The 21,689-nt window shown below is 41.8% G+C and overlaps 2 protein-coding genes across 2 annotated transcripts; both read left to right on the top strand.

Moving 5' to 3' along the window:
* Positions 1 to 1,393: 1,393 nt before the first annotated feature.
* Positions 1,394 to 5,974, top strand: LOC311139447 (thiosulfate sulfurtransferase/rhodanese-like domain-containing protein 3). The gene is made up of 4 exons (XM_084174324.1): positions 1,394 to 1,617; positions 1,806 to 1,991; positions 4,748 to 4,907; positions 5,334 to 5,974. Exons 1-4 carry the CDS (start codon positions 1,491 to 1,493, stop codon positions 5,389 to 5,391), a joined length of 531 nt encoding a protein of 176 aa, XP_084030450.1. The 5' UTR covers positions 1,394 to 1,490; the 3' UTR covers positions 5,392 to 5,974.
* A 7,442-nt stretch (positions 5,975 to 13,416) lies between these two features.
* LOC311140759 (desmin-like) lies at positions 13,417 to 21,012 on the top strand (the record flags this gene model as incomplete). The annotated part of the gene is made up of 11 exons (XM_084175977.1): positions 13,417 to 13,637; positions 16,344 to 16,503; positions 17,017 to 17,166; positions 17,446 to 17,565; positions 17,659 to 17,754; positions 18,789 to 18,923; positions 19,015 to 19,125; positions 19,310 to 19,420; positions 19,630 to 19,754; positions 19,935 to 20,564; positions 20,919 to 21,012. 11 exons carry the CDS (start codon positions 13,417 to 13,419, stop codon positions 21,010 to 21,012), a joined length of 1,953 nt encoding a protein of 650 aa, XP_084032103.1.
* Positions 21,013 to 21,689: the final 677 nt, after the last annotated feature.

The following is a 21,689-nucleotide window of genomic DNA, read 5'->3' as shown; positions in this document are numbered from 1 at the left end:
ATGTTGCACATGTCAGTCAGAAGGACGGTACTTGATTTTTTTGCAGTTAAACACTGGGATTAAAACGATTTTACATCTGAAGAGCTACATTTAGCTAAACCTAACCCTTTTCCTAACCTAATCCTCATTATCCTAACCTGCCACGTTAATTATCCTAACCGACTACGTTCATTCTCATAACCTGCTACATTTGTTATCTTAACCTGTAAACATGACAGTTTAAAATGTTCAACAAGTTAAAATTCATCCATCATTAATTCAAAATTCTAAATAATCAACAATTCAAACTATAAGTAATCAATTCAAATAAAGCAAACCAAATGGTTATCCAATAATAAAATAAAAAAGAAAATAAATAAGAGAAACAAAGCAATCAATTAATCAAAAAAAGGATTCAGAAAAATCTGTCAGTCAATTCAGTCAATTCAGTCCGTCAGTCAGTCAGTCCACAATGTGTCTGTGTCTTTGGGGAGGGGAAGGGAAGGGTTGAGCTAGCAGTTGCTGGATGAAGGTGGCAGTTCGAATTGGTCTGTGCTGTGTCCAGGGTTGGTGTTGGGGCTGGGACAAGGAAAACCTGGGTTGGTGTTGGGGCCAGGTTAGAAATTGTGCTGGTAACAGGGCTGGAAAACCAGGGGTCTGGTGCAGGGTCTGGTGATGGGACTGTGGGCCTCAGAGAAAATAGGAACCCGGAACCGCGAACTGGGGCTGGGTCGGGATCTGTAGAGAGGAGGAAAGACAACCTGAGGAGCAAGCAGACACACAAGGGAACCCTAGTCCTGGAGGTCAATTGTGGCACTCTCCTGTGGTCTGCTCGCTCCGGGTGAAGGTCTGGTGTTTGTTCCCTCCTCCGCACCTCGTCTGGTGGTCTGCTGCTAGGACCGGCCAATGGGATCTGGATTGGTGCTAGGACTGGTGCTGGATCTGCAGAGGGGAGGAAGGACAACCTGAGAAGCAAGCAGGCACACAAGGGAGCCCTAGACCCAGGGGTCAGTGATGGCACTCCCCTGTGGTCCGCTCGCTCCAGGTGACATTAAGCCGCGGTGCACCTGGCTATGACTGGTCTAACCAATAATGGAGGGCTGATGTTACACCCATGGCTGTTGATCCACCCACTTTTTTTGCAACGCCCACTTTCAGACACACTCCAAGTATGCAGTTACCCATACTTTCTCTGCCTGCGTAGGGTATTTGAGTTTTAGAAGGACTGAAGGGGTGGGAATGTATATATTTTTGATACTTTTTTTTATTTTTAAGTCCGTGTGCATTTATGTTAATTTTCGCTCCATATGGAGTTGAATTTTCTTTTGTAAATGTTTTACCCCGTCCAGTTGGTGGCGACAATACACCTTTTGAGTGTAGTTCGTCATAAAATCCAAAGAAGAAGAAGAAAACAACGGCGCTGGAGCAGTGAATACACATTAACAATACAATAGTGTAGTTTTGAGTTTTGTTCTGAAACCTTTGATTTAGTTACATGTGTAAATATTGACATGGCTCAGAAAGCTTGTTCGAGGCTTGCTGCAGCGATTCCACGGCTTTTAGCAAACCGAAATGTCATTCCAGCCTCAAGAAGAGCACTGTCAAACACATTCGGTTCTCACTCCCGATGTGCATCATGTAAGTCTGCTTGGCATGGGTTGAAATAAATAACAAGTCTTAAGGCTGTGTAATTAGCGAAGTTGAAAATGTGAGGCTTAATTTTAATTATTGTAGTGACTCTTTTACACTAAAACTCATTCAAAATGCTGGTAAACCCCTTTTTATTTTGCTCACTAGTCAACAACCGTTGTTTTTGTATCTTTCAGATATCCATGTCGCTCACAAAGAGGACGTGTTACGTAGTTTCAGCTCATTCCAATTGCCAGAAACTGATGTCTCTTACGAACAATTAAAGAAACTACTCGCTACCCGTACATGTGTAGTAATAGATGTCCGAGAGCCGTGGGAACTCCGAGAGTATGGAAACATCCCGGGGTCAATCAACATACCTCGTGAGTTATCCTTTTCATTATGACCTGTCTCATGACTTCAACCTCTAATGACAAATCTGCATATTGTAAAATGTGCTGCAACATGGTACAATATGACCTAGAGTTTGATCTGAAGCCATTCTTGTGATTATTGTGTTTTTGCTGTCAATTTTAAATCGTTTGTAGGCCTATGTAGCCTAATTGCATCTATAATCATATGTAATCATTCATGGTTTTTATATGTTCTATTTTTATCTGTAAATCGACCAATGAAGTCAAGCCACAGAAGGCTTGATTACAGACACCTGTGTGTGTCCTTTCAAACTATACATGTGCACCTTGTACTGGGGGCAATAAAAGGCCACTCTTAAATGTGCAGTTTTGCCACAGATGTCTACATTTTGAGGGAGTGTGCAATTGGCATGCTGACTGCAGGTAGGTCCACCAGAGCTGTTGCCAGAGAATTGAAAGTTCATTTCTCTACCATAAGACGCCTCCAACGTTGTTTTAGAGAATTTGGCAGTACGTCCAACCAGCCTGACAACCGCAGACCACATTGTAACCACGCCAGCCCAGGACCTCCACATTTGGCTTCTTCACCTGCTGGATCATCTGAGACCAGCCACCCGGCCAGCTAATGAAACTGAGGAGTATTTATGTCTGTAATAAAGCCCTTTTGTGGGGAAAAACTCATTCTGATTGGCTGGGCCTGGCTCCCAAATGGGTGGGCCTGTGTCCTCCCAGGCCCACCCATGGCTGCGCCCCTGCCCAGTCATGTGAAATCCATAGATTAGGGCCTAATGAATCTATGTCAATTGACTGATTTCCTTATATGAACTGTAACGCAGTAAAATCATTGAAATTGTTGCATGTTGTGTTTATTTTTGTTCAGTGCCTTTGGAAAGTATTCAGACCCCTTGACTTTTTTCTACATTTTGTTACGTTACATCCTTATTCTAAACTTGATTAAATCTTTTTACCCCCCCCCCCCCTCAATCTACACACAATACCCCATAATGACAATGCAAAAACAGGTTTTTAGAAATTGTGCTAATTTATAAAAAATAAATCACATTTACATAAGTATTCAGACCCTTTACTCAGTACTTTGTTGAAGCACCTTTGGCAGCGATTACAGCCTCAAGTCTTCTTGGGTATGACGCTACAAACTTGGCACACCTGTATTTGGGGAGTTTCTTCCATTCTTCTCTGCAGATCCTCTCAAGCTCTGTCAGGTTGGATGGGGAGCGTTGCTGTACAGCTATTTTCAGGTCTCCAGAGATGTTCGGTCGGGTTCAAGTCCGGGGTCTGCCTGGGCCACTCAAGGACATTCAGAGACTTGTCCCAAAGCCACTCCTGTGTTGTCTTGGCTGTGTGCTTTGGGTCGTTGTCCTGTTGGAAGTTGAACCTTCGCCCCAGTCTGAGGTCCTCAGCGCTCTGGAGCAGGTTTTCATCAAGGATCTCTCTGTACTTTGCTCCGTTCATATTTTCCTCGATCCTAACTAGTCTCACAGTCCCTGCCGCTGAAAAACATCCCCACAGCATGATGCTGCCACCACCATGCTTCACAGTAGGGATGGTGCCAGATTTCCTTCAGACGTGACACTTGGCATTCAGGCCAAAGAGTTCAATCTTGGTTTCATCAGACCAGAGAATCTTGTTTCTCATGGTCTGAGAGTCTTTAGGTGCCTTTTGGCAAACTCCAAGTGGGCTGTCGTGCCTTATACTGAGGATTTGGCCACTCTACCATAAAATTATGATTGGTGGAGTGCTGCAGAGATGGTTGTCCTTCTGGAAGGAACTCTAGAGCTCTGTCAGTGACAATTGGGTTGTTGGTCACCTCCCTGACCAAGGCCCTTCTCCCCCGATGGCTCAGTTTGGCCGGGCGGCCAGCTCTAGGAAGAGTCTTGGTGGTTCCAAACTTCTTCCATTTAAGAATGATGGAGGCCACTGTGTTCTTGGGGACATTCAATGCTGCATACATTTTTTTGGTACCCTCCTCCAGATCTGTGCGTTGACACAATCCTGTCTCGGAGCTCTATGGACAATTCCTTAGACCTCATGGCTTGGTTTTTGCTCTCACATGCACTGTCAACTGTGAGACCTTATATAAACAGGTGTGTGTCTTTCCAAATCATGTCCAATCAATTGAATTTACCACAGATGGACTCCAATCAAGTGGTAGAAACATCTCATGGGTGATCAATGGAAACCGGATGCACCTGAGCTCAATTTCGAGTCTCATAGCAAAGGGTCTGAATAGTTATGTAAATAAGGTATATCTGTTTTTTTTCTAAAAACCAGTTTTTGCTTTGTCATTATGGGGTATTGTGTGTAGATTGCTGAGGAATTTTATTTATTTAATCAATCTTAGAATAAGGATGTAACGTAACAAAATGTGGAAAAAGTCAAGGGGTCTGAGTACTTTCCGAAGGCGCTGTATATAAACTAGTGACCCGCAGTGTTATCCTGATGAAGACAGCTTGGCTGTCAAAACGTTGGTTATTAATTTATTGCATCTGCTCTCCTTTTCTTTTTCAATGTGATATTCTGGCACAAATACATGGCAATGTAAACAAACACTTTATGTTATGACAACTTCTAGTAGCACTCGTGGGCTTCCACCAACCTGTTTGACATTCCTAGGGAACTGTTAGGGACATAGGCTACTGATAGAAGATTGCAGATAGAAATGATAAACATAGAAGGACACAATTATGTAAAAGAGTCTGCTCTTTAAGCCTCAATTCTGTTATATACTGTTTTTTCCATTGCAGTTGGACAGGTGAACATTGCCCTACAGCTGAACCCTGAAGAATTCAAGGAGAAGTATGGTGGAGACATGCCCCAGCCGACAGACCACATTGTCTTTTCCTGCCTGGCTGGGATCAGGAGCCAAAAAGCCCTAGACCAAGCAGTCTCTCTAGGATATAAAGAGTGAGAAAGACTGCATTATCCACAACCGACTAGAAGTACCATACTATACATTGCAGGTCTATATCATATTGACATAAAATGCATAGGCTCGAAATAACTTCTCACTTTGGAGATTTCCTCATGTCATGCTTTTTCATGCTGTAGAAAATACAATTCAGCTCTTGACTTAATTTTGTTTAAGGCCCATTTAGGGAACTCCCTGTTTTATCTCAGTTCCTTACACAACAGTGCTTTACCCAGCATGCTCAGCACCATGGGCAAATGCCACATACAGTACCAAAACATCTGATCAAGTACAAGGAAATATTTACTTTTTATGCTGTAGATGCCAAAAACAGGGACTGTTGCATTATATCAGTTCTTTAAACATGAATAGTTTTTTATAATTTCGCTCACTTATTCTCTCCCTTTTCTCTCTCTTTCTAGCGTACAACACTATGCAGGTGGATGGCAAGATTGGGCAAAATGTGAACAAGAAAGCTGATTGTCTGAGAGGCTCAAGAATTGTGCCATTCTTGGAGGTCATTTTATTTAATCAATCAAGATTGAGCTATTATCTGACATTTCAGATTATTATGGAAGGTAATCCATAAATAGCCAATTTGCTTTATATCAGTAAAGAGGGAATGTACACAGCAAATTGACCACTGTTACCTAGTGTTGATTTTACAGTGTAACATTTCTAGTGTTGATTCAAGAGTGAAATTAAATCTCAGTGGTGTAAAATAAACCCAGTGGGTGTTAATAACCAGTTTCAAGTGTGATTGTGTCAGTTTTACTCTGTGGAGAGTCAAACATTCCCATCAAATTCACGCCCATCATTATCATATTTCCCAGCATGCAGCAAAAAAAAGGATTGTTTTTCATATCAGTGTTTTTGCATGTACATTGATTAATTTCAAAATCTTAAGCTACACAAAGATAAATAAACTAAAATAATCTAATCAGTTCGATTTATTGCAGCTGTTACTGAAATGGTTGTTACAGTTTAAATGGTTTAGGTAGTCTTCTTTTGTTAATGCTCCTAACCCTGATAGTCAGTCTGAATGCAGGTTGCGGGTGAATAAAAACGGTGAATAAAAATTCCAACTGTTTGATGTCCTAACTCTGGTTAGATTCGAATAGGAATTGCACATAACTTTGTAAGCCAGCATAATGAGACTTGCAGGCCTGATGTAAACCAGGAGGTTCCTAACCCCGCTGTGTTCAGGTAAAACTTGGCCATCAAAGTAAGGCCTTATGAAATATGTAATGTATTTTCATAAACAATTATATTTTAATGATGACATTCGCCTACAGTAGGAATTCACTTGGTGAAGTCCACAGGACTGAAAAATGAACGAATTCAACAACCACTAACAAATACAGTCATGGGTGGTAAATCTACAATTCATTTGAAAAGACCCAAGGCACACTGGGAAATTATAGTGGGGGCGTGGCTTTCAAAAAGTTATTTTTGGCGACCCGTGAGTGGAAGTGTTATACTATTTTAAGTGGTCTATGGTTATGTTAATTAAAGTTTGCGCATGTCTGCTGCCAACTCCTAAAGTAATTTTATAAAAGCTTACATAAGAGCATGTGGTAATAAAGACTATTGTAATGTCTTGGTGTAATGGTTAAAAATATTATAGGAGGTGTTATTGCAAAACCCCATTGGCGTAAACTATATGTTAAAATTACTATATGAGGTGTTATTGTATAACACTGAAAGTGTTAATTCCCTAACACTGACAGTTGTAAAAGCGTCAGCACTAAGCACAGTGTTAATTTAACACAAAGTGTGGACCTGTATAGACACTGGCACATTGTTAAATTTAACATTGGAGAATTTGCTGTGAACATGCAGCTTTACATACAGTATATATTCCCTATCAGTTTTATTTGAGAATCTATGCTAAGGTGTATTATATTTTAATTAGCAAACCGTGTCAATATATCCTCCAAACACCGGCTTCGAGGGCATTATCATTTGTATACAACAGGTTACCAACATATTCAAATAATGATTGACATATTTTCATTAAAAACATTATTTTGATTAATTTATTCATACTATTTAATTATTCCACAAGATATAGTCCCGACACAAATCTAGGGTTGCTACCCAAGCCGGCTGGTCATTCGTTCTATCGGTTCGGATGCCAGAAACTCAACCCAGTCGTTAAGTCCTTTTGTTCTAAATCTATGGACGCGACCCAGTCGTTCGTTCTAAATGTGCCAATGCCATGATGGCTGAAGAGCTCAGTAACTTTCAACGTGGCACCATCATAGGATGCCACCTATCCAACAAGTCAGTTCATAAAAGTTATTCCCTGCTAGAGCTGCCCCGGTCATCTGTTGTTCTGTTATTGTGAAGTGGAAACGTCTAGGAGCAACAACGGTTCAGCCACGAAGTGGTAGGCCACACAAGCTTACAGAACGGGACCGCTGTGTGCTGAAGCACGTAGCGCGTAGAAATCGCCTGTCCTCGGTTGCAACACTCACTACTGAGTTCCAAACTGCCTCTGGAAGCAACGTCAGCACAATATCTGTTCGTTGGGAGCTTCATGAAATGGGTTTCCATAGCCGAGCAGCTGCACACAAGCCTAAGATCACCATCCACAATGCCAAGCGATGGATGGAGTGGTGTAAACACGTTCTCTTGCGTGATGAATCACGCTTCACCATCTGGCAGTCCGACAGACGAATCTGGGTTTTGTGAATGCCAGGAGAACGCTACCTGCTTGAATGCATAGTGACAACTGTAAAGTTTGGTGGAGGAGGAATAATGGTCTGGGGGTGTTTTTCATGGTTCCCTTAGTTCAAGTGAAGGGAAATCTTAATGCTGCAGCATACAATGATATTCTAGACGATTCTGTGCTTCCAACTTTGTGGCAACAGTTTGGGGAAGGGCCTTTCCTGTTTCAGCATGACAATAATAATAATAATATGCCATTTAGCAGACCCTTTTATCCAAAGCGACTTACAGTCATGCGTGCATACATTTTTTTTTTTTTGTGTATGAGTGGTCCCGGGGATCGAACCCACTACCTTGGCGTTACAAGCGCCGTGCTCTACCAGCTGAGCTACAGAGCCCCATGCACAAAGTGAGATCCATACAGAAATGGTTTGTCGAGATCGGTGTGGAAGAACTTGACTGGCCTGCACAGAGCCCTGACCTCAACTCCATCAAACACCTTTGGGATGAATTGGAAAGCCGACTGCGAGCCAGGCCTATTCGCCCAACATCAGTGCCCGACCTCACTAATGCTCTTGTGGCTGAATGGAAGCAAGTCCCCGCAGTAATGTTACAACATCTAGTGGAAAGCCTTCCCAGAAGAGTGGAGGCTGTTATAGCAGCACAGGGGGGACCAACTCCATATTGATGCCCAAGATTTTGGAATGAGATGAGCAGGTGTCCACATACCTTTGGTCATGTGGTGTATTTGCTCTTTCGCCAGGCCACTGTTCAGAAGAGATAGCTGTGTAACGTTGGTTGGCTTACACAAGCACTTTTCTACTGACATTTCTTGTATATATCCATAAAAATTATGCTGATTCATGATTTCGACTGGCTGAGAAAAGCGGCCAGCCTGTATGTCTCGTCCCAACCCCCGACACGTTCATTACTATGGGACAGCTGGAGATCGAATTTCAATATTGAAACAATGTTTGCAAATGTTGGCGAGACAGACAGCAAGGTTAATACAAATCTCTGCTGTTGGAAACCAAATGTTTTGGCTTCAGATTGTATCTGGGCTGCATTCAGCAGTGCACAACATTTTGACACGTTCAGATATAAATATATTGTGTAGGACAAACATGATTCTCTATCTGCTTATCCATCAGTCGGAGAAACATACACTATGAACTGAAAAACAATCAGGCCTTAAATGCCTCATGTACTATAAATCTCTACCCGGTACAGCCAGAAGAGGATGGGCCAACCCACTGAGCCAGATTTTTCTCTTGGTGTCTTCCTAGGTTTTTTCTGTCTAGGGAGTTTGTCCTGGCCACTATGCTTTCGCATCTGCTTTGCTTTCTCTTTGGGATTTAGGCAGGTAACTGGTAAAGCATTTTGTGACAACTGCTGTTGTAAAAAGGGCTTTATAAAATAAACTTGATTTATTGAAATGCAGAATAAAGAATTACATCTCTTCGTGACATTTCTATCTGCAACGTTTCACAATGTTTGCCTACTCAACGTGGCCCAGGTCTCTCCTGTGATGTGAATATGAGCATTGGTGAATACAACATGCATTTATTGGATATAATATAGGTAGGTAGGTTGGTGCTGCATATACTGATCAAATAAACTATTTTATTTAGCTTTTTTATGTAATGAAATAAACACACATTGATTTACGATGTCTCTTTTTATTGTCAAAGGTTTTCCGAGGATTGAGCAATGGAAACTAGGCTAAATCTATAACAAGGAACAAAGAACATAATTTACTAGGGAAATACAGGTTCTCATGAAATAACAGACATGGCCATATAAAATGCGATATAACTGAATTAAATTAGGATATTTGTCTGCTATGAAAAAGGTATTGGAAACTTAATCCCTGCCCTATAGAAAGCTGTTGCACTGGGGTGATATACTGTATCTAGTAACCACTTCAAATAACCAATACGTCTATATGAATTTGCCACATAACCTCCAGAAGGCATTCACAAGTTCCTTTGTCATCAATGATAGATGTGTCAAGTTTGTTGACAAATTCAGCAGTCCTTGTACACAAGTACATAGCCACGGGCATCTATTCACCTAGTGGTTCTACACTTCATCCAACTAAAAAACCACCATAAACACAATTCAGGTCCATTAATGAGAGGCAGATCGTTTAGAATGGCTTCAGAAGCAACAATTTCCCTGGCTCAACATTCTCTGTTTAATTACATTGCCATCTTGAAATAACAAATGACCAGGGTTGGGGCCAATACCATTTCAGGAAGTAAATTGTCATTCCAATTACACATTTTTCGCAACGAGATCCATTGAGGCAAATTGGAATTTCAGTTTACTTCCTGAATGTAAATGGAATTGACCCGAACCCTGTTCATGAAAGGGTACATAGCCAAAAACAGAAAGTAATAAATATTTTTGGATAAGTTGACGTCTTCTCTAGGACAATGCAGAGCCATAGTAATTTACAGTGCCTTCAGAAAGTATTCATACCCCTTTACTTATTCAACGTTTTGTTGTGTTACAGCCTTAATTAAAAATGGATTAAATAGATTTTTTCCCCCCATCTACACACAATACCCAATAATGACAAAGTGAAAACATGTTTTTAGAATTTTAGCAAATTTATTGAAAATGAAATACAGAAATATCTAATTTACATAAGTATTCACACCCCTGAGTCAATACATGTTAGAATCACCTTTGGCAGCGATTACAGCTGTGAGTCTTTCTCGGTAAGTCTCTAAGAGCTTTGCACACCTGGATTGTACAATATTTGCACATTATTCTTTTAGAATTCTTCAAGCTCTGTCAAGTTGGTTGTTGATCATTGCTAGACAGCCATTTTCAAGTCTTGCCATAGATTTTCAAGATGATTTAAGTCAAAACTGTAACTAGGCCACTCAGGAACATTCAATGTTATCTTGGTAAGCAACTCCAGTGTATATTTGGCCTAGTTTATTGTCCTGCTGAAAGGTGAATTTGTCTCCCAGTGTCTGTTGGAAAGCAGACTGAACCAGATTTTCCTCAAGGATTTTGCCTGTGCTTAGCTCTATTCTTTTCTCTTTATCCTAAAAAAAACTCCCTAGCTCTTGCCGATGACATGCATACCCATAACATACATTTACATTTACATTTTAGTCATTTAGCAGACGCTCTTATCCAGAGCGACAACATGATGCAGCCACCACCATGCTTTAATATATGAAGTGTGGTACTCAGTGATGTGTTGTGTTGGAATTGCCCCAAACATAACACTTTGTATCCAGGACATAATGTATTTTCTTTGCCAATTTTTTAAAAGTTTTATTGCATTTTTTTGAATATTTGTATTCTGTACAGGCTTCCTTCTTTTCACTCTGTAATTTAGGTTAGTATTGTGGAGTAACTACAATGTTGTTCATCCATCCTCAGTTTTCTATCACAGCCATTAAACTCTGTAACTGTTTTAAAGTCACCATTGGCCTCATGGTGAAATCCCTGAGTGGTTTCCTTCCTCTCCGGCAACTGAGTTAGGAAGGACGCCTGTATCTTGGTAGTGACTGGGTGTATTGATACACCATCCAAAGTGTAATTAATAACTTCACCATGCTCAAATGGATATTCAATGTCTGCTCTTGTTTTTTTTTTACCAATAGGTGCCCTTCTTTGCGAGACTGTAACAGACTGTAACACAACAAAATGTGGAAAAAGTCAAGGGGTGTGAATACTTTCTGAAGGCACTGTATATCTCTCTATATTTGGCTCCGGCACCGCGCACCCTTGTGCAATGGAGTGAGTATGTTATGGATGAGTGATGTCATAGTTTGATTAGATGTTGAACAGCACTGGTGGGCATACTTAGCTTCTGTTCTCATCACTGAGATATGCAGAGGAGACTCCACATCCCACATGCCTGCAAGCTCTGAGGTAAATGGAAAGCATCTTACCAATGGAAATTCTGTCAATCTCTCGTAAAAGTGTTGACACCCTCACACAATGTTGCAGTTTTTCAGATCAGGCATAAGGCCTATCGGACAAGAGAACAATGTACTGTATTTGAGGTAACACTTTAATATGTGATTAATCTTGTCAATCAATACCCATTGTTTCACTGAACTTAAAGTGCAATCTGCATTTCAAACAACAACAACAGCCTACACCCCGCCACTGTTTTGGTAAACAGCTGAGAGATGGCCCCTTTATTGTGAAACGTTTTACTGCTATAAGTACAGTATAACAATGAGTATTCATTACCTACACTGTATGTACAATAATTATTATAGTAATAACACTGTAAAATAAAGTGTCACCATCTTTGACATTTTTTACACTACTGTTCAAAAGTTTGGGGGCACTTAGAAATATCCTTGTTTTTGAAAGAAAAGCAATTTTTTTGTCCATTAAAACAACATCAAATTGATCAGAAATACAGTGTAGACATTGTTAATGTTGTAAATGGCTATTGTAGCTGGAAACAGCTGATTTGTTATGGAATATCTACACAGGCGTACAGAGGCCCATTATCAGCAACCATCAGTCCTGTGTTCCAATGGCACGTTGTGTTTGCTAATCCAAGTTTATCATTTTAAAAGAAGCAATAAAACTGGCCTTCTTGAGACTAGTTGAGTATCTGGAGCATCAGCAATTGTGGGTTCGATTACAGGCTCAAAATGGCCAGAAACAAATAACTTTCTTCTGAAACTCGTCAGTCTATTCTTGTTCTGAGAAATGAAGGCTATTCCATGCGAGAAATTGCCAAGAAACTGAAGATCTCGTACAACGCTGTGTACTACTCCCTTCACAGAACAGTGCATACTGGCTCTAACCAGAATAGAAAGAGGAGTGGGAGGCCCCGGTGCACAACTGAGCAAGAGGACAAATGCATTAGAGTGTCTAGTTTGAGAAACAGACGCCTCACAGGTCCTCAATTGGCAGCTTCATTAAATAGTACCCGCAAAACACCAGTCTCAACGTCATCAGTGAAGAGGCGACTCCGGGATGCTGACCTTCTAGGCAGAGTTGGATTAGCAAACACAACGTGCCATTTGAACACAAGACTGATGGTTGCTGATAATGGGCCTCTGTATGCCTATGTAGATATTCCATAAAAACTCAGCCGTTTTCAGCTACAATAGCCATTTACAACATTAACAATGTCAACACTGTATTTCTGATCAATTTGATGTTATTTTAAAGGACAAAGAAATTGCTTTTCTTTCGAAAACAAGGACATTTCTAAGTAACCCCAAACTTTTGAACGGTAGTGTATGTGCTTACTGTCTATGCCTGTGAGTATGTTTGGGGGGTTATGTTTGTTAGTAATTGGAGTGGCCAGTTAGTGTTTAGGGTGTAAAAAACAGACCAGACTAATAAGTTCTAATTTATGTCAAATCTCAGGCAGCCCCTTGTCCCTCTGAAGCCAGCCTGACCTCATCGGGTCACCCCCTGGCCCTATGCTCTGCGTGCAATTAAAGCCCCCTGCCCCATCTGAGCAGATTACATCAGTGACTGCTGCTGCATGCACCTACTGCCTAATGGGCCCTGCTAGTGCTGCCTCTGTTCTATCTGCCTTTCTGTTCCATAGCCCCTATTCAGCTCCTCGCAGGGTGCTGCCAGATGTCTGAATGCCATGGCAGGTCTGGCCCAGTGTGGTGCTGAGGTTAGAGATTCCAGAGGTCTTGGCTCATGAGTTGGGTTGGGCCAGGCCATGCCTTTGGGCTGGGCTAAGCCGGGCCGTGTGGAGTATAAAGAGCCTCAGGCGATGGAGCTAGTGCACAGCAAAAGTAGCAGAGGTCCCATAGGTGAAGATTGACCACCTCCAGAGAACCCAGAGATAGACAAACCCAAGCAGCCGCCAACATGAGTCGCAGCCCAGAGAGGATTTCGTCCTACCGACGCCACTTTGAGGACAGCAGCAGCTCATCCTCCTACCAGGTTAGGGTGTCCAGCCCATCCCCGACCCGGAGAGTTAACCGCCACCAGTCAGCCAGCTACTTGCGCAGTGCCGGAGCCAGCAGTATGCAGGCCCAGACCATGGGCAGAAGGACCGTCTCCACCTCACGCAACGCTCGCATGGCTGGGTAAGATGCTCACTCCACACTCTACACCTAGTACAGTTTTCACACAACTAAGCCAAGCTCAGCTGTACTGCGCTGGCCTGGTTCCGCATCCACCATAGTTGCTAGGGCTATACCAAATATATTTATAACTAACCCAAGATAGACCAGAGCCTGTCATTTCCAATGGGAGCAAATTAATCATAGTGGGCAGAACAAGCAAGGAGGTGAGCAGAGCCAAGCACGAGCTAGCGAGATCCGATTGTGCATTCTAGCATTTAATTGCATTTTTCCGTTAGGGAACGCCTACCCTATGAAGTGCCTGTGTGCAATTCCCCCTTGCACTCCTTCTAAACAAAGCAATTTTTAGAAACTTTGTCAAAGGATAAAGTCTACAAAACGTAGTCCACTGTTTGGTACAGATTCTAGTTTTGGAAACAGAAAACTGTATTGAGATCAAATGTTTCATCAAGGAGAAAATGTGCAGAATGTCGGCCAAAATCCATCCCACTTCATCTTCTCCCACCGCCGGCCACTGGGCTTCCTCTCATAACCATATTTGGTAGTGAGTGGAAAGGCCAACTGGATGCTTCACATTTATACATCCAGTGAAATATCTGGCTCATTGTTCTATATGTGGCTATACTCAAATGTTCAAGCCCAGTAAGCCCAGTAAGTGTGAAAAGGGTAGTAGAGGTTATGTAGATACAGTTGATACAATATAAGTGACATCTGAAAGCGATAATGTGAGACTACACACTGCTGATACACCACAAGTATTATATTTGTGAATTTACAGGAAAGCTATTTGTGCTACATTACCACCAAAATACAGGCAATTAGTACAGTACAAGATAGATGTATGTTGCTGTCAACAGTGTACAGTATGTACCTCCCCTCCCCTTACTGCTCTTCTGAGGCTATAGGCCAATTTGTCTCCTTACTGGCAGATGACTCAAAGACTTGCCACAATTCTTCCTGACAGACATAACAAATCGAATTCTCTTTCACTCTGTGAAATAGATTTTCCCATCTAATAGCACTATGTGTGAGTGAGGACAGAGACAAGCATGGCTTTCAGAGTTGATAGGCTACCTTTGTTGTAGTCAAGCAATAATAACAACGTCAAGCAAATTAACTTTTAGATAGTGGAACTTCAGACAATTTATAATCCGCCACCTCCCACTCTCTTACACAAACCACCGTTTTCATTGTTTCTTATTGTGCAGCACTAGCCTATTTCTAAATGTATTTTTGATGCAATTCGATGGCATCAATTGACTAAAAACAATAGAGAAACTTTTACTTGTCAAAAAGTAAGGCCTATGTCAATTTTCCACATAAGGATTAACCTATAGGCCTAAACTAAATGGCATCTAAATAATGTACAACTTTTTATATTATTGTGAATTTTAGGTTTTAGGTATCAATAAATAAATAAGTAGGTAGGCCTAAACATTGTAAGGGACTAAATTCAAGACATTTCGAAAACGGCAAAATAGCTCATACCCATGAGAACAAATAGGCTGTACACCATTATATTAAAATTAATTGTTTTAGTTTGTAACAGCTGTAGGGGTGCTGAGGATGCTGCAGCACCCCCTGAAAATTCTGACACAAGTAGTACCCGCAAGTAGTACACTGGGCCTTTACTAGTGGACTGATATAGACATCTGTAGAGCAGACAAAAATATTTTTTCAGCATCTCTGCTTTGTAAAAAAAAAAAAAGGTTGTTGTATAATTAAGAACAGTATTTTGCAGGATTCAATAGTTGGAATTGTAAGAGTTGTTGCCCTGTCCCTTTCTCTGTGATGGTCATTCTAATGGAATCCATTAAAGAACAAAACCCTGTCCTCAAACATTTACATCAAAAGGTGCAATGTTATGGGCAAAGACACAAAGCATCCACATCAAATAAAATATTTTTCTTGATCAAATAACATGGAAAACAACCACATTTTGTGCAGTATTAATTTACCATCCTTACAAACCACTTAATGTAAATGTACATTACTGTATTGTACATAGGGTGGTCATCTAGGTTTGGTACCTGTAAACTTTCCATCTCCATGAAGAAAAACAATGCACAATACAGTAATTTAGTACATTGAGACATCAAGTGGTTTGTGATTATGTGGCTCAGTTGGTAGAGCATGGTGCTTGCAACGCTAGGGTTGTGGGGTTTGATTCCCACGGGGGACCTGTACAAAAAGGTATGAAAATGTATCCACTCACTACCGTAAGTTGCACTGGATAAGAGCTTCTAGTAAAATGTATGAATAGACCATTTCAGTTTTCACATACAAATAAGTATTTAAAGGAACTGGAACCATATATCAAGCAAGTATTTTTATATTCCACGAGTATCATCAGATTAATTGTTTTGTACGGGTAATTATCAGACTCAAGTTACAAATGCTGTTAAACACTCAAATACAAATACATTTTGTTTAGATTTTTTCTCAAAAGTAGTATATGACCGATATAGACGTCTTCAGCGCAGGCAAAAACATTTTTTTGCATCTGACATCAGAGTAGGCACAAATGTGGCACCTGGAAATTAATAGAAGGTTACGTGACAGGCCATCGGTTAACCATGTCGCTGTGATGTGACATGCAAGTGACAATAACCTTTCAAACCTTTAATATTTACGTCATGTCTTGAATAACAAAGTCATGTCAGTTATCTCCAGGTCAAGCGGTGAGTGTTGAACTGACTGTCATTTTAGCGGAAATGCGGGAACCATGGCATGTGTGGGCTATGGCAATGGGGCCCCGGTGGACCTGGACGCATCTGCTGCGGAGAACAAAGAATTCCTCAGCACGCGCAGTGGTGAGCGGCAGGAAATGGTCGTACTGAACGACAGACTTGCTGTTTACATTGAGAAGGTAAGCACCCACCACTATACACTTGCTCACACACAAGGCGCCAAGGCTAGCACACACAAACTTTTGGATTATTGGATAGGTGTGCGCGCACAGACTAATTGACGCAATATATGGGGATGAACTTGTTGTTTTGTGGCTTTCATATTACAGATAGCCAACTTTCTAGTAAGCTATAGCCTAGACATAGCTGCTCTTCACACATGCAGGTGCAATTGTGTGTGGATTCTGGCCGGATACATTGCATCAGTGCCGCTGCCAATATTCTTTAACATCTGTGCGATATTCTGCCGCCCTTAAAGTAGAAGAACTGATGTTTCTTTGATGGAATTTGTCTGATTAGACTACGCTTGTTTGAGTGTGCCATACAGGGCTGCAGTGGAGAAATGCACCTTCTGGCTGTGGAGACGGAGGCGCGCATTATTCCCACTTATTTGGGCAGCGAGCATATTCAAGTGAGGGTCGCTGGCAAATTTGATGATAATTCATACCCCGCCAATGTCATTCTCTTAAAAGGTTCGGTCCCTGGAGCAGCAGAACAAGTTGTTGGAGATGGAGATTGACGGCATCCAGAACCGGTTCGTGAAGCCGTCGGGCCTGCGCAAACTGTACGAGGAGCAGCTGAGAGATCTGAAGAAGATTGCAGAAAAGATGAGAATCCAGCGGGTGAGACGGAATGGCTTAATCCACACGTCATCACTGTCCCCTTTTTTCTCGTTTACCTCACAGATGATCATTAGAGCGAAAAAACAGAAATCACACACACACACACACACACACACACACAGAGGAGGAGATGGAGACATAATTAAAAAGAGAGCGAGAATTAGAATGTGGACAATATGGTGATTTCTTTCTTTCAATATGGCTGACACAGCCTATAATTTATTATCGGCTTGTTACCTTTATATCCCAATAAAGGTTCATCTGTGTTTTGGTTTACAGGACCAAGCCATAGCCGGTAAAGAGGCCATGGCAGGTCAACTGGTGATGACCAAAGTCAAATACGAGGAGGCAGTTGAGCTGAGGAGGCGGGCCGAGATGGAGATAGAAGCATTCCGTCCGGTGAGAGGCTGTTTAATCACTGTATAGTCTTAGCCAAAATTGCCTGATAAACATTCAAGTGCCATTGACGCCATTGTGTTATTTGGTTTTCAGGATGTGGACAGAGCCACCTCTCAGCGCATAGCCCTGGAGAAACAGCTCGAGCAGTTGGAGGTGGAGATTGAATTCCTTCAGAGGGTGCACAAAGCGGTAGGTCGCGTTATAGCGTGCACTTATTGATTTGCAGCGACCTGTACCAACTCTAGCGAATGGATGAAATGATAAACAGTAAATCAAGGATAGTTGAAATCAGTGTTTAAAAAATGAGGGTTAAATTTACTCTATTGGGAGTTATCTTATCTCTCAAGAGAGTGATATGCTTCCTGTGTTGATAACTGGAGTTCATTGGCATGGAGTACTTTTAATTCCATTAAGAGTAACCAGAGACGGGGAGTTAAATCTATGGAGTTCTCCACAGGTGTGGGAGGGGCCTCATTGTCATATTTCCCAGCATGCACTGTTGCAGGTAGATTTTTTAAAAATGTTTCAATATCTGTATTTTTGCATGTACATTGATTGTTTTTTTTTCAATCTTATGCTACACAAAGATAAGAAACATACATTTTTCTAGACAAAGTAGTTGGATTTATAGCAACTTAGTGAGATAGTTGTTCTAGTTTACATGGTGTAGGTAGTCTTCATGTAATGTGTTTTCTTTCCTACTCTGACAAGCATTTTAAATGCAAATTGTGAGTGATGTAAAAGTGCTGGATATATTCCTGCAAGTTGGCTTCCAACAGAGATTGGATATCACATTGCAAACCACCATAATGTGACACATTAAGAAATATTCAAATAAGGCACCCTTTAATTCAAATTTAATTCAAATTTCCCACCCTTTACACAAAGGAAGTAAACTGAAAGATAAATGTAATCCGCTGTAGTTGATTGTTAATTCAAAACAACACAAATGTGTAAAATGGCAAGGGAGTTGATTAAAAACAACACTGAAAATAGTAAAATGGCAATTGAAGTTAAATTTAAGCAACTCTGAGAGTTGGATATTTACTCCATTTAGTGTCGTTTTAACTACAAAAATATCAACGTCATGACCAGAGTAGTTTTAACACAAAATGGGGGTGGGACCATATAAACCCCAAAATAGTGTTACATTTGAATGCATAGGAGTTACTGTGTAGGCCTACACCATCTAAACATTTAACTGAACCTTTTTTCTTTCTCAGGAAATTGAAGAGCTTCTGAAAATGATATATGCTGCCCATTCCTCAGCCCAGAGCGCTTATGACCTCCCCGACCTCTCAGGCGCTCTCAAACAAATCCAAGCTCAGTATGACGAAATAGCGGCAAAAAATTTACAGGTAGGCCTATTTATAATTAACTGGAGTGTATACATACAGCAGTAATTAATTTCAAGGTCTGAATGTGTTTCATGGCCCCTATATGTTGTAGGAAATGGATTCCTGGTATAAAAGTAAGTTTGAAGACCTGAACAACAAGACGACAAAACATGTGGATATGGTTCGAAGTGTCAGGGAAGAAGTTGCTGGCGCCAAGAAGGATGTAAGTTAGGCTATTTGAAAAATATATTCCTACATGGTTGTAAAATGTGACACATCAACTATTATTATCGAGGCTATATGTAAATAAGAGTTGTAGCCTATAAGCCTATGTCAATGGATATTTTTCCTCAATCAAAATATGAAGGAAAAATACATTTTTATTGTATTTTTCCTAACCTTTGAAGATCCTAAATAAAGAGCGTGGCCTGGAAGCTCTGAAGACCAAGAATGAGGCTCTGGAGGCACAAATTCGTGAAGCACAGGAAAAGTACAAGAAAGAGCTGGAGGACCTTCAGGTGAGCACGTTAGATCAGGAGGTGGAGTGGTCCAGTTATTAATGAACCTTACCTCAGTCCGGTTTACTACAGAACTCAACCGTTAAATATATCTGAATTGATTGTACACAGTTCAAATCCAAGTAGGCTACAGATGAAAGGTTGGTGTTCAACCTTTCATCTGTAGCCTACTAAGGTGTTAACTCAAGGTGGATCTTTTGACGTCACAGGCAAGGATTGAGGCCCTGAAGGAGGAGCTGAAATCCACCAAGTCGAAAATCGCTCTGCACCTGCGTGAATACCAGGACCTTCTGAACATGAAGATGGCTCTGGAGATTGAGATCACAACTTACAGGTGAGGTAGCACTCAGGTGATGCCAGGTTTAGTGCAATGGATTTAGATAGGATCATACAGAGAGTGTAAATAACCTTTAGATGAGCAAATAGAAATGAGTGTCATATAAAAGCGAATTTGTGGTAATTTCATATTTTCTCGATTCTGATCCATTGATACGGCTTTTCTCTGTTTCCATAGGAAGCTGATTGAGGGCGAGGACTTGCGACTCACAACCATGGTTGGGACCATGTCCATAATGAGTAGCAGCTCAAGCTCCATGAGCGCTGGGATGAGTATGGGCATGGCTGGAGGCATTGGACCTGGAGGCAGTGGTGGAGGAATAGGTGGAGCTGGAGGCATGGGTGGAGGAATGGGTGCTGGAAGCTTAGGTGGAGGAATGGGTGCTGGAGGGATGGGAGCTGGTGGCATGGGTACAGGAGTAAATGGTGCTGGAGGCAGGGGTGGAGCTGGAGGCATGGGTGGTGGGAATGGTGGAGGAATGGGAGCTGGAGGAACTGGAGCCAAAGGCATGGGTGCTGGAGGCGTGGGTGCTGGGGGTGTGGGTGCTGGAGGCCTAGGAGCTGGAAGCACAGGTGCTGGAGGAATGGGTGGAGGCATGGACGGTGGAGGAATGGGTGCTGGAGGCAATGGTGCTAAAGGCATGGGTGCTGGAGCCATGGGTCCTGGAGGCAATGGTGGAGGAATGGGTGGAGGCATGGGCGGAGGCATTGGAAAAGGTGCAGGTGAATATGGATACGGCGCCTCCATGGAGTACTCCCACGAGGAGCAGGCAGTGGAGATGACAGAGAGGAGGACGGTGCTCATCAGGTAAAAGTAACCTGCACTTTAAAACATTATGAGAGTAATATAGGCTTATCATTGACCTTTGTTAGGAAAGGGAAACGGGTATATCTAGTTTGTTGTACAACTGAATGCATTCAACTGAAATGTGTCTTCCACATTTAACCCAACCCCTCTGAATCAGAGAAGTGCAGGGGGCTGCCTTAATCGACATCCACGTCATCAGCGCCCAGGGAACATAGGGTTAACTGTCTTGCTCAGGGACAGAACATTGTTAGGTCAGAATGTTTAACACAATGACTGGAGGAGAAAAATTAATCTTCACATCATGTCTTTTGTAAAGACACTTATTCAACCAGGTCATTTTTTGCTTTCCCTTAGAACAGTTAAATCAGAGGACGAGACACTGGAAAGCGACACAACGGAGCAAACCTACATCATCTCTGGCGCTGCCGATGACTCGGACGAGGAATAGGCGTGAATGACCATGTGACCTCCTCTCACCGCTTAACCCCTCACGCCCCTGGAGCTTTGCACTGACGGCCCATGTCTGGTCTCTGACCTTTGACCAAGACATGAGACCATGAATGACCCTGCAGCCTAGTCAAGCAGTATCCTTCGGCTCTTGTAATGTGCCTTTGAACCACATATCCAGAACCTCTGTGTGCCTTACACAGCTACTCAACAAGCAGCAAATAAAGCTCTCAGCAATCAATTCCTGGTGTGTCTGCTGTTTCATTCATTACATTATGTCTAGTTTGGTTTAGTTATTAGGCTACATAATGTTTTTGTGCATGATGAAACATAGAAAATGTTATCCTGAAACGCATTTCCATATAAGCTTTCATGACATCTCCCTAAGGCACAATGAAAACCACAATCAATATGGTACCATGGAGAGGAGAGGTTAAATTACACACATTCCATGTTACACAAATTCTCACTCACTCACCCACTCACATTGAATATATGAGGTGGTCCTTGTTCTGCACACTAGGCCTACAGGTTGTATGAGCGTGTGGAGAGGCAGGGTGCAATAGAGCAAAAAGAGGGTGAAGGAGAGGTAATGCGAGGGATGAGTGAAGAAAGAGAGTCACCTGAGGGGTCCTTCACCCTGACATCCTCTCGAGGGGCCATCATACAGCTTCGGTC

Source organism: Coregonus lavaretus (genome assembly GCF_964263955.1).
Source record: "Coregonus lavaretus genome assembly, chromosome: 13".
NCBI classification, from domain to species: Eukaryota; Metazoa; Chordata; class Actinopteri; order Salmoniformes; family Salmonidae; genus Coregonus; species Coregonus lavaretus.
The sequence above is the reverse complement of the archived record's forward strand: the minus strand, read 5'-3'. Positions and strand labels throughout refer to the sequence as shown.